The following is a 16,108-nucleotide window of genomic DNA, read 5'->3' as shown; positions in this document are numbered from 1 at the left end:
CCATTAAAATGCCTGCAGTGTGTTTTGGAGTTTTGTTTTGTTTTCCTTGTACATCTTAAAAAGCTCATTTTATTTGAAGAAAATTAAAGGAATACATGTACATCTAAAATATTAACGTATTTCATTGTGGTTTTTTTTTTGTTTTTTTTTTAGCAAAATGATGTATCTGTAAATCTCACTGCAACTGTAAATGCAACTTACACAAGTGTGATGTGGAAACTTGAAGCTTCCAGTGTAAATACACTGAGAATGGACTTTTCAGTAAAATAGACATCTTACTACTTTGGAAATTAACAATATTTGCATATTCATAGGTTATGGGTTCAACCAGGGAGAAAGGGTAGATGTAGTCATAAAAAAATCAACAAGATAATCTTTTTTCTTTAGGAAAATCCACATCACACACAAACATGTCTGGAGGGGGTCTTTAAACTGAAGATGCTGACAAATGTCAAGTCCATGGTATTACTACTGTACTAAACATGAGAAGACTGTTAATTGTGGCATTTTAAAAAAAATTTCCCGAGGGAGCTTAAACAACTTTTGCAATCACTCCTCACAGCTGGTCCTCATCGGAGCTTCTGCGTACTGAGCGGCGCGTACAATGTGGAGTGATTGGCTTTCATGAATCAAAGGATGTGGGAAAGTGGTAGGCTACTCACTGTCCGGGCTATACCAAAAATGGAGGGAGACGGATTTCCCTCTGTTATGCAATAGCTTATTATATTTGCCATTATTTGCATGCAGACCTTGAATAATACGTTCATCAAAATCATATGTATAATCACATTCAAAGAAATCAAGCGTTTTCCTATTTCCCTTCCTTGATTACAGAGAGCTGACATTGTCAATACCCCTGTTTCCTGGCAATGGAGAAACTATGTAACCAAATAGAAGGCTGCGCTCAAGATAATAAATATTAGAATAAAAGAAGCGCTTTTTTATTTCCCATATGACAACATGTCGGTGGCATTTTCATCGGCGCGCCCCAGAAGTAAAGGGGAGGTGACGCAGCAAACGATCCAAAAGGTAAAAATCTTTACGCGTCGCGTTTGTGATTAATTATTCTAGTCTGGATGGGAGTGTGAGCTCCGCCGCTAGTGCAGACAGAGTAGCCTGTGGTGAATATCAGAAGAAATGGCAACTGGTATTGTAACGTTATAGTCAATTGAAGGTGCGAACCAAACAAAGCCACGACGGTGATGTACTGTAGGCGACCTCCTTATAGGCTCCACACTGGAGCCTTTTTTTGTGCGTGTGTCAGTCTCGCTCCTTTTTCCTGCTAAATGATGAATATTATTGTATGTGAAATGGATATCTAGAGTTAGATTTTGTGACTTGTTTCCAAGAATTTAAAGGAGCAACACCTTTGCAGCGTTTTTACAGGTGCCAAGTCCTTGTCAATGGCAAATGTGTCATGATGGACATGCGCTTTGTTGCAAAAAATATATAAGCATTGACTGAGAAAAGGCGGGGTAGTATAGGATGGAGGGAAACTGGGTAAAGCAGGTGACCCACACTCCTCAGACTGCTGCTGCTTTTATCCTTGACTTAACCGTTTACGGATGTTTCTGGTACCTACAAACGCACTACCCATAGCCTACAGGAGACACGGTTTTTCAATCGATGTCCTAATTAAGACTGTGAGAAGCTGCTGCTTCATTTGGCTTCATTATGAAAATAAAAAATGACCCAGAAAAATGTTCTTAGGCTGGCTGAAGTTCTGAGAATCCAGGACAACACCACTGCAATGTATTAATAGGGCATACTTCATAATTTACCATGCACTGTGACTTTATTACTGTGAACTGAAGTTGATCCATTGTCTCCCAAAGATGCTGGATGAAAATCATCATTTAATACAATGTATAATGGATTACCAAAGCAAAGGCAAGACAGCTGAATGCACACAGTAAGTGTTCTTTTTTTTCTTCCTTAGTGATGCCTTGTAAAAGTGATTAAACAAATCAATGTTTCATTTTGCCTTTTGACAGGTATCAGCAGATCCTGCACAGAAATCTTGTTTACTTGGCCACAATAGCGGATTCGAATCAGAACATGCAGTCACTACTACCTGCGGTGAGTCTGTCATGAGGTTTCAGGAACAGCAGTAAGCTCCTGCCATCTAACCACCTCTCTCACCTTCTCTCCTATTTTTAGTAAATCTTCATAACATCAGACATATTGTAGTCTTGGAGTAGACTAGAATAAGCTAATTTTGTACGGCACAGAAGTAGACGCTTTTCATTTAATTTGTCCACTGATCAAACTATAACAAAAATATTCTCTTGATCCTAATAGCCTACACTATTCAAGAGAGTAAATATAAAATAGTCATAATCATAGTCTTTCAATGATTGTTTTAATTAATTAATTTGTCTTTTCACTTTTAGCCTCCCACTCCAAACATGTCTATGGGTCCTGGGGGAATGGGCCAGAGTGGAGGACACACTCCAAGCAACCTCAATGACAACATGGCACCAGGACTGCCCCCCACATCCATGATGCAGAGTCAAATGAGCAATGGTGAGAGTCAATCACAACTGTGCATTGTACAGATGGACTCTGGCCTACTGTATGTACACACATACAGCTCCATCTTGTTGTTCATCCCTTGTCTTGAGTGCTCGTCTGATCCTGTCTTTGCTGCATGCTTATTTGCAGATGCCATGTCTTGTCTGTCACAATGCTTCTCTTCATTATTGTCTGCAAGTACCTTTGGTCTGATGTTAAGCTAATGATCTGATAGTCAGATTTTTTTGCAGTTATAACAAGGTTTGCTTTCTGTCTGTTTCTTATCCATTACACACATCTTTAATACTCATAACTCTATCCTTGTACAACCATGTAAGCTTCCTGTAAAGATGAACTGAATGTGGTTCCATGATTAACATGATATGGTACCTCATGGGAATGTGTGCTGGCTGCTCTGACTGTGCGTGTGTGTCGTCAGGCCCCAGCCATGCCCCCATGCAGCAGCAGTCTGGTCAGGTGCAGTCGGCTATTCCCTCCACATCCCTCAGCCTGCCAGCCAGCAGCTACGGTAGCTCGGCCTCAGCCTCCGGCTACAGCCACGCTGCGCCCTCCTCCCAGGCCAGCATGATCCAGGGCCCTGGGCCTGGCTATGGCTCTTCCTCCTCTTCTTCCTCCACATCCTCATCCTCCTCTTCCTCCTCCCGCAGCAACCTCAACATGCAGTCCAATCAAGGTGAGCCAGGTATAGAGGAGCCCAATCGCCAGGAGTTGGTCCATTTTTATGGAAAGGAATACTTTCATGCTTATAAATTGAACACACCAAAACACTTAGGACTTAGTTATCATAGATTATAGTCTTAAAATGAATGATATCCCATTTGAATGTGTTCATGACAGACGCCCCATTAATCTTGCACAACACATTTGCTAACGAGTATCCTTCTACTCTCATCAAAATTCCTGTTTAGTCGAGTGTAGCCATCAAAGTAACCAAACACATTCAGTTCATCAGAGAGATTCCTTTCCCCTTTCTCCCTGCTCCAGGCTTTACCTCCTCTCCTAATCTCTGACCCTGAGATGCAGCCCTCCTCTCCCTCGATGTCCATGTGTATTTACTGCACCTCTGTTTATGCACTGACCCCTGACTGCTATGGACCCCTTTTGGCTTTTCCCTATGCCCTGATTGCCATGGACCTCCTCCTGCATTTGTTTATTTGTCAGTTTAATTATGCACATTTCTGCCAGTCTCACTTCAGACAACATTGTGTATGCTGTTGAATACTAACACTGATCCGTGCGTCAAGTGTATCTGTGTATATTAATGTATGAGATCTCTTCTTCCATAATTCCACCTCTTTCCCAGTCTCCATGATGCACCAACAGTCTGCCACTCCACACTACCCCTCAGCCCAGGCTGGGGGCCAACACTATCAGGGACAGCAGGCTATGGGCATGATGGGTCAGGGCAGTCAAGGAAACAGTATGATGTCTCAGAGGCCCATGGGATCCTACCGCTCTTCACAGCAAGGTATGTGGTAAGACTACTCCATGCTACTTTAGTTTGGCAGTGGGCTCAACAAATGTGTTAGTGTGTGTGTTTGAGTGCTACAGTACATACATGGATGTGTGACTAGTGTTTGGAGCTATTTGGACTGAAATAATCAACAGATTTTTATCAAGTGCGGCTATAGATGCCAGTCTCTTACCTTGTCCAGACTGATAGAAATGCTAATTTTGCTACGAAAGCTCCTGATTAGTATTTTCATGTTATTGGCGTTTGACTTGAAAAATCATAAAGTGATAGTGATATTTAAGTTCTGTAACTTTAAGAGGCAGACCAGAGATGTATCACTTGTGTCAAATTAGGTTCCTGTCTCTGTAAATCACTTAACTTGTGCTGTGTCAGCAGGTGCCTAATAATAGTTCCACCCTGTTCTGTTATGTCATTTTGAAAGGTGTAGGCTAAGCACATAGTAGCTCAGATATATAAAAAGGATGGGATACTGTTTCCAGGGCAACAGGCCATGATTGTAAGTCCTCATTCACCCTGGTACACGGTTATCCTTGCATGACTAGGTGAAGTATTTCCAGACTGTGTTATGGAATAGTTGTGTCCACAGTTAAGCTAGGTGACTCACTCATCAGCCATTCCCTGATTGGTCCTGGGGCTGTTGCCGGGGCTCATCTATCAACTGTGGCTCCGTGGCCATATCGGGAATGAACTGATTCTTTTGCTGTTGTTGCAAAAGTTGAGATGAAAATGTTTTTATGGTATAGCTTATCTCTGCATTTGGAAACTTTTGGGTCCACTGTGGTTTGAAAAGTATTAGACTGCGCATGTGTCTTTGGTGCATCTTCCTAAGATGTTTTGTTCTGTTGGTTTTCTGAGTTTGTGGGATAAAATCGAAAGGAAAAGGGAAGGAGTGAAATCTGGAGTTTCTGCACACCACTACCGCAGAGATCAGATTCTCCCTGATAACTGGCTTTCTATAATCCTCTTTTTCTCCCCGCAATTACATCTCATGTAATTTTTCATATAATTCATTGGAAATGCTCCAGTTTAATTAGTGTTTCTAAAATTTGGGTTGGCCTGAAATAGCTTCCTTCACATATTATTTCACCCCATGGACAGTTAATCACCAGTGAAATTCTTTATATTTAATCATAAACTATGAACAAAATTATAACAATAAATTATAATAATAGATTAATTCACTCTATTCATGGTTATTCATAACAGCTTCATAGCTAAATGATGGCTTTCAGTAAAGTTGTTCACAATATCCTCTCTTCTCAATCTTTTATTTTTGTCTTTACTTTTCTTTAATACACACATATTCACACATGCACACACACATGCACACACACACACACACACACACGCACGCACACGCACCTCTTCAGGCTACCTAAATTGCCCAAGTACAACACCTTTAGTCTCCAACTCAGCAGCTAATTGGTCCAACCAACTGTTTAACCAATCGTGGTGTCGCCTGTCTTGCAGGATCTGCACAGCAGTACATGGGACAAGACGAGTTCTACGGAGAGCAGTATGGACACACTCAGAGCTCCAGCGAGCCCATAAACCAGCAGTATTACCCTGATGGTAATCATGCACAGCCATAAACTTCATACACACAGCTCTCAAATACACAAACCCCCATTACAGGTCATGACATTCCCTCTTAGCACCATCCCACAGGCCTGAACCAGATTTACTGCAGTGCTCAAGTCTCAGCTCTTCCTCTCACTCATCATCTTTTTCCCTTATTGGGGAAGACAAAAATATCGAAACAAAATTGCAAAAGACTGTCGTTGGTCTAAATTCTGTTTCTTCCCAGTGTGTCTGTGTCCATACTGTCCCCTTTGGTGTGCCGAAATTTCAGATTTCAGAGAGTGCTATAGCAGTGTGTTGAGGACAGAGCGCAAACTTCCTCCAGGGTGTGTTTTTTTGTGCATTCTGAGTTATTGCTGAAGTAACAAGACTTGACATGTTGTTTGTGCTTGTATTATGTATTATGACTGTATTGGCTTCAAACTGAGAATAATACTTTCTCTACTGTATGTAAGTGGGTTTTGATTTTGCAGAGTAGTTTTTGCATGTGTTGAACCATGTTCTCTACAGGTCATGGGGAGTACTCATATCAACAATCTTCATATGGTGAGCAAGGCTACGAGAGGCCCTTTGATGAATCTTCACAGCATTACTATGAAGGAGGTAATAGCTATTCATTTTTGTCATTTTAAACCATGTTTTTTCTTTTTTTTAGAAATATCTTCATGCAACTTCTCACCTCGTTTGTCTAAATGTGTCCAACCAAATCTATAGTGAAGTACTAACTCATAGGATTAATAGCTGACATATGTACCTGTGCATATATACCTCCAGGTAACCCTCAGTACAGCCAACAGCAGGCCCAATATCAGCAGGGGTCTGGTCAGCAGCAGCCCTTCAGCCAGCAGCAGTACTCTTCTCAACAAGGCTACAGTGGACAGCCACAAGGATACGGTTAGAACACATGCTATTGTGTGTATTCACACAAACATAAACACACACACAAAACAAATAAACAAATAAACTGTGTGTAACCGCTCCATTATAGGACCTGGCCAGGGTGGATCTTCCCAGTATTCTCAGTATCAGCAGGGTCAAAGCCAACCGTATGGCTCTTACCGCTCCTCCCAGGGAGGCCCTGGAGCACAGACACAGAGGCCCTACGCCTATGAACAGGTACATGAAATTAGATCATTCTTTCTCAGATTTCTTAACAAAGTACAGATATTCTCTCTACCAAATTAATATATGTACAGTACTGTGCAAAGGTTTTAGGCACTAAAAAGTAAAGTGAGGTTGCTTTCAAAAATAAGGCCATGAATAGTTTTTACTTATTCACTTATTCACTTCATACAAAGTGCAGTAAACAGAAGAAACCTAAATGAAATCAATATTTGGTGTGAGCACGCTTTGCCTTTAAAACAGCACCAGTTCTCCTCGGTACACTTGCGCACAGTTTTTTCGAGGTTCTTGGCAGGTCGGTTGTTCCAAGTATCTTGGAGAACTTGCCACAGTTCCTCTGTGGATTTAGGCATCTCAGTTGCTATGGTCTCTTCATGTAATACCAGAGTGACTCGATGATGTTGAGATCAGGACTCTTAGATGATGATGATGTAAAGCATCAGTCAATTTTGAATTATTAAATTAGAGTAACTGTTAGAAATAATGGTATTATGCTTTTGCTTGCCACAACAGGTGCTTCACACTGTGCTTGATTTTATTTTTCTTATGCTGCTCTTTTTTCAAAATAATATGTATGCTGACATAATGCAGTGTATACTAATGCGATGATTGTAAATAACTTAAGGCATAAATACACAGGGACCTATCCAGAACCCCCCCATTCCCTTCAATTGAGAGACTATGATCTAAATGTTTTTTCTTGGTCCTACTGTTTCAAATCCAACTCATGATTAAGTATAGAATATCAGGGATTTTGCCGCATGTAGGAATAATAATTAAAAATGTACTTTTATACTGTATGTCTGTCTCAGTGGTAACAGGAAAGAACATAAAAGCGAATAACACAATGTATGAAACCTCATCTAATCTCTCAGTGTAAATCTTTTTTACATTGCAGGGTCAGTACGGAAATTATCAGCAATAAGGTACCACCTTGTTTTCCTGATGGAAGAAAATGAAAAAGGAACGGTTCACCAGTGATGTGCTTGGCTCGGTTTTGGATTAAAAGATTTGGCTGCATCATATTTATTATCCTCTCTTTAATCATTATTCTATATAAGAAAAAATAATCTAGTCAAATGTGATGCTTTCCTCATCTGTACAGGGATGTAGTTGAAGGTGTAAAGTGCTACTGGTCTCCTTACAAAATGTCCAGGGTGCTCGTAGAATCAAGACAGTTAATGTAAACCTTTCATATGGATTAAATAGGGTATTAAAAAGGAAATGTTAAGTCATTAATTAAGTCTTAGCAACTTGCCTATATCCTTATCTTTCTCTTTTGTCTTTGAGTTTCACTTTGTCTTGATCTTATCCCCTGATTTTATAGTTCATTTTCTTTTACAAGCTTCTTTGTTTTTCTTCTGATGTAAAAAGAAGGTCAATGGCTTTTGAGACTACAAAAAGCAAATTAGCCTTGAAAGAAATGTTCCTTGATGTTTATCGAATAGACTAGGTCCAGCTCTTGCTTTAAGTCCTAGTAGAGACACTGTTATATTTCATGATAAGGGAAATTAATTTTATGAAGGTGAAAACATTGGTCCTGAAACCTGACTCGATCAGGGGGTTTGTCTGTTAGTCAAACTGTGACGTGTTGCTGTGTGGTCTAACATAATGTGTTTTCACTCTCTACATATGTCTTACTGAGATAATAGACACAATAGGTAGCTGACTGTCCCAGATGTAAAAGCGTGTATCATTGTCCATGATAATCATACATTGTGGTAGTATTTTTTACCCTATATATTTTCAGTGGCATTGATCTGCACAGACGACATTATTGTGCAGAAACAAGAGGGCTTACACTACTCCACTACTCTGATGCCATTCAGTAACAATTAGACATTAAAACACATTGCCACTTTGTCTACACTTTATTTTGCAGTGACAGTGTATGTATTGTCCTATATTTTTTATTGTAGTGCGACTCAAGCTGTGTTTAAGAAATGATCCTCAAAAAGCCAAAGTAACACAGGAACAGAGCAGTAATGTGTCCTGCACCTCTACTTCAATAAGTGCAATACACTCAGTCATGTTGAGGTTGGTTCTCATGGTGAATTTACACTGTATATCATTATTTGTAGTTTCAGACACACAATGATGGCAAAGACTAGGGATGTTTTGTCTAATATTATGTTGCAGGTTTCAACTGATGTGTCTTATTTAGGAAAATTATTTTCTGTATTTACAGGACTTAATGGACAGATTATGTCAGATTGTTCATCACAAACATAAAGCCTACTACTGTTTTTTTGTTTTAGCAAACATTTTTTATCTTTTGTATTAGTTGAAGAAATTATGTTGAAAATAAGACAACATGTGTTAAAGGGGTATAGAAGTTACATTTTTAGATAAGTGTGTATGAATTATATGTCGTATTTTACATATTAATTTATTTATGTAATTTATCAGTTTATCTGCCTGTGATTACAAAATGGGCATATATTATGATGTTTATTTATTTTAAAGAAGTCAGACAATACCTCTGGTCATTACACTGTTTCTTACATAAGTAATAAGGATTATCAATGTGATGGTGAGGGTCTACCTTTGCAGTACAGTATATCCTGTAGTAACTCAACTTACCTCAGAGGGGTAAAATAACACAATAGTTACAGTCATTGTGCAGGTTTAATCAAGAATGGGAGATACTTGGCTGTCAAACAGCTAAAATAACTATGTACCACTCAACGGTGACAATCACAGGCTTCTCTATACTACAATGAATCTGTGTCAGTGTTTCATTTTACTGTACAGAACAAGTATGGCAAGTCTTTTACAGTTTGTTGTAGTCTGTCATCACTGATTTGGGTGGTATGCCTTGTTTGTGTGTATCTGTGTGTGTTTTGTGTGTGTGTGTGAGAGAGAGAGAGAGAGAGTGAGTGAGTGAGGGAGAGAGAGAGAGGTTTGATGTGCATAATCCAAATATGAATGTTATCTTCTTGTCTATTGCAAGACTGCATTGCCTGATATTTTCTGCTGTCTTTTGTTACTGTTTGTTATATAAAATAAACTGGCATTCATCTTTTGTATGTCTGCATTTTGTTTATTTATTAAGCTGTCAGAAGTAATTATTATTATCAGCATATATATTTTTTTGTATAGTTATTTGTATTCTGTTTTAGTATTATCTATTTTCAGGTCATTTGTGCATTAGTAAGAGGTTCCTTAATGCTCTCAAGTTCCTGTAATTTTAAGTGGGTTGTAGCCACAGTATATGGTTGTAGCTAATGTCATTTAGTCAATGAAGTAAGTGGTATTTCTGTCCTAATTCCTTTCCTCTCCTTTCCTAACCCTTTCCTGCTGCTAGCACACATTCCAGCACAGAAGGTGGCGGTAGATGACCAAAACAAACGCATACAAACTGTCCCTCCACGGGTTCCGTAGTTGTACTCCGCAAGGTACAAGCGTGTAGTAACGGTGGGTCATGTTTGATTGGATTAGTCATGTCCACCTTGAATTGACACCATAACCTCACCAGCATTATATCAGGTATTTCCCATATCCCTGTTTAGCTCACCACTAGTTATGTGTATTGTGGCAAACGGTCGAGGTGATGCTGTCCAGTTGTTGTTAGCTACTTACAGTAAATATAGCTAACGTTGTACTGTCAGTCGTCATAATGTTGGCGACATTGTCGAGAGTTAAAAGCCCTCGTTGGCTTTCTCCGGACATACTTTTAGGATACCTATTAACACAAGAGATTAGAAGAAAGCAGTTGAGCTTGTTCAGTCACAGTAGTTCTCCAGTATCAGCGGCATGGAGACGGAAAGTCACCGGTGGTATCAGAGATGTCAGCACCTCCGGTACGCTGTGTGCCAAGGTCCGAGGAAACACGAAGAAGAAAGAGCTGTCTGAAAAGAAGCTGGTATGTGTGTGAATTATGTTCTCTAGCAATATTTCAAACACTTGTGTTTTCAACTGTTTTTATCCATCTCGTTGCCATCAAAACAAATAATGTATTTTCTGTGGTTGGATGCTGTAAATTGCTCAACGTCCATCCATAATAATTTTGTGCCATTGAGCGAACAGATGAAAAAAAGTTTTCTTTTTTTACTCACAAAAATAACAAGAATATTCAATATCCAGTTTAAATCTCTCTGGTCTACAGTATATTTCTAAAAATGTGTCATAGAAACCTGTCTATAACGAATGCAATATTTGTTATCATTAACCATATCTTACACCAGCTCGATCCTCCATAAAGAGACGACCAAAAGATGTCCTCAGAGGAAGTGTTACATCTCATATGATATGTTGGACATGTATTTGAGCATTGTTTTTGTCAGTTAAGGCACTCTTAAAAAAAGTCAATCTTCCATTATGGGATGCTCAAAACAGCTCCTCAGGGGAGGAGTTACATCTCTTGTGATATTTCTGACATGATTTTTTTATTTTGATATTAATTTCTCCGAAGAAAATACAATAAAAATATTATAAATCCACAGCTGAACCACCAGTTGTAGAATTTTAGTAGTACACCCCTTGGCAAAGCATTAAAGATGGCATATTCTTTTTTGTGTAATCCACCCAAGTGTTGTGTTGTTGATGACTTGCAAGCTACCATCTCTGCTTGAAGCGTGGGTCAGCCAACTGTCTAAATATTCCTTGATTTGGCCCATAGACCCGTTACTTTGTAGACCATCGCCGTGTGAAGCTGGTGGCAGGATCAGGCGGTAAAGGGGTCTGCAGCTTTCACAGTGAGCCCCGGAAAGAATGGGGTGGTCCAGATGGAGGTAACGGAGGTGATGGAGGAAGCATCATCATCAAGGGTGAGTGAAGTGTCCAGTTGGTTCAAGGAATAGTATGTACTGACACTGAAATGAATCGATTTGCAATGTGTATTAAACAACTTTTCCCTTCTGTCCCCACACACCAAACCATTTTAAGTTGAAATTCAGAACTGCTCCCCCAACTGGTTAGGACTATTTTGTCAAGAGTAATAAACAATTGGTTTACTAAGAATTAGTTTTTAAAGGGTCTCTGTACAGTAACTACTTCCTTCTTTATTATGCCAATGCATTTTCTGATCTAAATTCCTTATTTGCATCCTTTCAGCTGACCGGTTTGTCAAATCTTTGGCTCAAGTACTTCCAGTTTACAAGGGAGAGAACGGGCAATCTGGTGGCAGCAAGAATTGTTATGGTCGGAATGGCAGCCCAACCTACATTAATGTAAGTCCATGCAATTGATCAAAAATGACACGTTAAGTGTGGTGGTGTATCATTTCCAGAGCAACAACTCTCTGTACTTCTGTTTAAACTGACAACTTTTCAGGCTTTTTTGTAGCTGGACACTTTGTAGCATTGTAAAACATGAGTAAGGATAGTGATAATGAGTTACTTACTACAGTTGCAGTTCTAATATTGATGGAACAGCAAAAACATAAAAAAAACCCGACAGGGTTGAGAATTAGGATTACACTTTTATTGCAAATTTTAAGGCTTGTCATACAGACATGGCTGTTCTCAAACAAACTGATGAGGTGATCCTCTCTTTCCTCCATCCAAATTTCTTCCATTTCGACCAGCTGACACTTTGAGCCGATTGACTGTTGAAACAGGTGACTTGCCTTACATTCGAAAACCAGCCACTGGTGACTTGACAAGCTGAGTCGCAGGCCACCAGCCGGCTTGAGTTGAGCTGAAATGGGCCAGTTTACACTGCCGCAACTTCTCCCTGCAACGTTCTAAAACAGTTTTGTTGTGAATCTTTTGTCTAAACTGGCCATAACTCTCACACTGTTTTCTCATGTTTTTGTTGCTAACCTACTGCCTAACCTTACCTGTGATGTGTTTCTGTTTTTAAAGGTTCCATTAGGCACAGTGGTAAAGGAGCAGGGGAAGACAGTTGTGGACCTTTCTAAACATGGTCAAGAGTATCTGGCTGTTTTTGGAGGGGCCGGGGGGAAGGGAAACCGATTCTTTCTGTCCAATGAGAACCGTGCCCCAATGACAGCTACCCCTGGAATGGAGGGCCAGGAGAGAGCCCTTCATCTAGAGCTGCGCACCATGGCCCATGCTGGACTGGTGAGAAAAGGCTGCTCATGTGTGAAAAGAACGTTGGCATACTGCTTTTCAACACCACAAATATAATAAACTGATTTTCCTTCATCTTTATCGCCTCAGGTTGGGTTTCCAAATGCTGGGAAATCCTCACTGTTGAGAGCCATCTCCAATGCCAGGCCTGCTGTGGCTGCTTACCCTTTTACAACACTCAACCCACATGTAGGAATTGTCAAGTACAGGGATCATGAACAGGTTGCAGGTAGTTGATTTTAAGCAAACCATTAATATATTATAGGATCATTATTATTTATATTTTAAAACTGTATACTAAAGTTTTCATAGTATCTCTTCTGATCATTCTCAAACTTTGTAATATGCAGTAAGATGTCTGGTTCCACTTTTACCTTTCCTCTGTGCAGTTGCTGACATCCCAGGCATCATTCAAGGAGCACATCTGAATCGAGGCTTGGGCATCTCTTTCCTGCGCCACATCGAGCGTTGTCGAGTCCTCCTCTTTGTTTTGGACATGTCAACTACAGAGCCCTGGACCCAGTTCCAACACCTATGCTATGAACTAGACCAGTATGAGCACGGTCTGTCCCAGCGGCCTCAGGCCATCATAGCCAACAAAATGGACCTACCTGAGGCACGGGAGAAGCTAGAGACTCTAAAGAGCCACGTCACCCAGAGAGTTATCCCTGTGTCGGCTCTCTCAGGGCAGAACACAGAGGAACTCATCCTCCACCTTAGAGAGCTGTATGACGGCTATCTCCAAGGAGGAGGCAGCAGTGGGGAAGACAAGCCCACCAGGTGGTAGTAAAGAGCTTTTCCTCTTGGTCTACTCAGATTTATATGTTGTACATTTATCCTTGAAGATGAAGAATGTATTTATTTCCTTAATAAATATATTTTTTAAAAAAATGGTATTGGTGACTTGTAACAAATTGCGTTAATATTTTTTTGATTTATTCAGAGCTTATTTAAAGCTTTAATATAGCTTGTAACAGCCTTATGCTACACAACAAGCACAGATTTTGGCAAAGACTGCATATTACATGTCAAGAGTAGACATACTTTTAAATGTCAGGATTAACAAATGCCCTTAGAGGGTCAGCATATGAATGCAAACAAACATTGAAAATGAAGGCTGTAAAATTATACTTGTGCATGTCATGGATTAAAAAGAAGACCAGACATCATAACTGTGTGGGAATAGCTGATTGCTTGGGGTAACACCATTTACCATATTTGGTCATTTTCTTCTACTCTCCAGAAACTTAAGGTGTACAGCAGTGACAAAACAGATAAAGGATTTACAGAAAACATACATGTACAAGCTTTCAATGCATCATCTGAATTTTGTTAGATGTTATAACCTATTTTGATAAATGATTTTTTTTTAGGACCAAGCAAATCCAAAATGAACCAAAAGAGCATACATCTTCCATAATTCAGTAACTTGAATTACATTTTTTATGGAATATTTATTTGGCAAATAAAGTGAATGAAGCCATGTGGAGTCCAAATGATGATATCTGGGTTGTTATGATGTCCCTTGTTCATTCACTGCCTGTAATTCAGCTCAGGTGGCAAATCATGCTTATTGGAGAAATACTGGTGAGTAGCACACATTTATATTAATAAGCAAGCTGCTAGATAAGCAAAACAGAAGCACTGTTATGCTTGTCCATTGGCTGTCATTCCAGAGGGGTGTTTTGCTTAATTCCCAGCATACACAATTACAATGACGCACATGTGTATTTATGGGTTGATCTGTGGGCAGCCCATAATGGATTTGTGTTTAATGATAAAAATGCTACCTATGTATTTATGTAGTTCTCAGTGAAAACATGACTTTAAAAAAGGACAATTTAAGGCAAAGAAACCATGGATTTTGATGTATATTCCAGTAAGTCACTCAGAAAATGGTTGTAGAATTAGAATGGGAGAGATGAATAAGGGAAGATGTTGCTCTTTAAACATGAAAGAGGAGGTTAATGAATAGACACATTGGAGGATAAATGTTTTATCATGTATTAGTAAGAAGTAAAAGGTTAAGTGGAGATGAACCACTGTGGTTTCCTGCTCTTTTAAAAGATGGCCTACATCAGCCTGATGCAGTTATAGAGGCTGCTGTGTTATATTTACTATGTCAGTGGACCTTACATGACTAATGTAGGATAGCTTCATTATTCATTAAAACGAAGTCTGAATCTTATGGGACTGCCTACTTTTACATCATCATATGGACAAGATAATGTTATGTAACGAAAGTGTTTTCTTTGTATGATACAAATAAATGTAATAACTCACTTGACATTATGTCATTAGGTTAACACTTCTATTAGTAATATGAGTTATCATCAGACAGCGCACGTTGAAGAAACTGATGCTGCACACTAACCTTAAGTACCAAATGGAATCTCGCATGATCTCGTGATGTCGTGATCTCGCGAGTTCAGCTGCCTCGCAAGGTAAATTATACACAATTCATTTAGCAGCATTTATCATGGATGTGCGTCACTCGAAATGTGACCATGTTGGGGCAGAAGAGCACACAAAACAAGCTCACAAACACACACATAAACAAAACGTTTTCATATCTATGAGCACACAGCACTCGTTGAAACCTTAAAATTAACATTGTGCTAATAATTGACTGCTGCTCATTAGTCTGACACAAAGCAACGTTTCCAAGCTACTGCAGCATGTTTCTGACCAAGAGACGAGTGTAAGATACTGACCTTTCTGCTCTGTTCTGCACTCCACCAGTTCCTGAGAAAAAAATCTGGCTAACGTTAGCTAGCTCATGAACTTTCTTCACCAGCTAGCTAGCTTGATTAGTTACTAACTTTTGTTGGTGTGTGGTGCTAGATAGGTAGCATACAGTGGGTTTATCCAGCAAATTAAGCTTAGTTAAGCTAGCTGAAAGCAGCTGCTGAGACTAGGCCACTCAGTAACTTTGGCAGCCATATTAATTGAAAGGTAAAAGAGGCTGAGGGATTCATAAGTGGGGCATAATTCCCTTATAGTTACTACAAGCAAACACTTTCACATTACATGAATGTTAGTCATTTCATTCAGTGTTCATATAAATTTTAATGCAGATTCCTATTTTACAAACAAAGATAACACATTTGTTGTTGACAGTAGCACATTGTGTTATATCCTTTCTTTCTTTCATGCTTTCATGTTTATATTTGTTGGAGCAAGTAAGTAAGTAAACATGCACACACCAATGCTACAAACACTTAGCTGGAAAACACATAATACAGAGCACAAATGTCAATACAAACAAACAAAAAGAAAACCTTAAAAACTTTATAGTGTTTTGTTTTTTTGTTTTTTTAAAGCATCTAATAATTTGTCACCACATGTCTTGTTTCAACTT

At 39.3% G+C, this 16,108-nt stretch overlaps 3 protein-coding genes across 7 annotated transcripts in view; all 3 read left to right on the top strand.

Moving 5' to 3' along the window:
• Positions 1-960: 960 nt before the first annotated feature.
• LOC121895123 (calcium-responsive transactivator-like) lies at positions 961-9,737 on the top strand. Of its 2 annotated transcripts, XM_042407970.1 has the most exons (11): positions 961-1,029; positions 1,836-1,912; positions 1,995-2,079; positions 2,394-2,526; positions 2,954-3,208; positions 3,839-4,003; positions 5,480-5,581; positions 6,101-6,193; positions 6,365-6,484; positions 6,579-6,706; positions 7,611-9,737. In XM_042407970.1, the coding sequence occupies exons 1-11, from the start codon at positions 961-963 to the stop codon at positions 7,635-7,637; spliced, it is 1,254 nt and encodes a 417-aa protein (XP_042263904.1). In that variant the 3' UTR covers positions 7,638-9,737. The 2 variants fall into 2 exon arrangements, with proteins under 2 accessions (XP_042263904.1, XP_042263906.1); XM_042407972.1 differs by lacking the exon at positions 5,480-5,581.
• Positions 9,738-10,077: 340 nt separating this feature from the next.
• Positions 10,078-13,916, top strand: mtg2 (mitochondrial ribosome-associated GTPase 2). Its single transcript, XM_042407969.1, has 6 exons — positions 10,078-10,577; positions 11,334-11,481; positions 11,768-11,883; positions 12,520-12,738; positions 12,838-12,976; positions 13,137-13,916. The coding sequence occupies exons 1-6, from the start codon at positions 10,332-10,334 to the stop codon at positions 13,532-13,534; spliced, it is 1,266 nt and encodes a 421-aa protein (XP_042263903.1). The 5' UTR covers positions 10,078-10,331; the 3' UTR covers positions 13,535-13,916.
• A 427-nt stretch (positions 13,917-14,343) lies between these two features.
• zmp:0000000926 (ataxin-1-like) overlaps positions 14,344-16,108 on the top strand; it is an 89,546-nt gene continuing 87,781 nt past the window's right edge. For 3 of the 4 annotated variants that reach the window (XM_042407966.1, XM_042407964.1, XM_042407963.1), the window contains exon 1: positions 14,344-15,448. The gene's annotated coding sequence lies outside the window, so the exon portion shown is untranslated. Of the gene's footprint in view, positions 15,703-16,108 lie in introns of all 4 variants that reach the window. The other variant, XM_042407965.1, reaches the window with a different exon arrangement.

The sequence above is a fragment of the Thunnus maccoyii genome, chromosome 4 (genome assembly GCF_910596095.1).
Source record: "Thunnus maccoyii chromosome 4, fThuMac1.1, whole genome shotgun sequence".
NCBI lineage: Eukaryota > Metazoa > Chordata > Actinopteri > Scombriformes > Scombridae > Thunnus > Thunnus maccoyii.
Note: the sequence above shows the minus strand (reverse complement) of the source record. Positions and strands in the feature narration are given on the sequence as shown.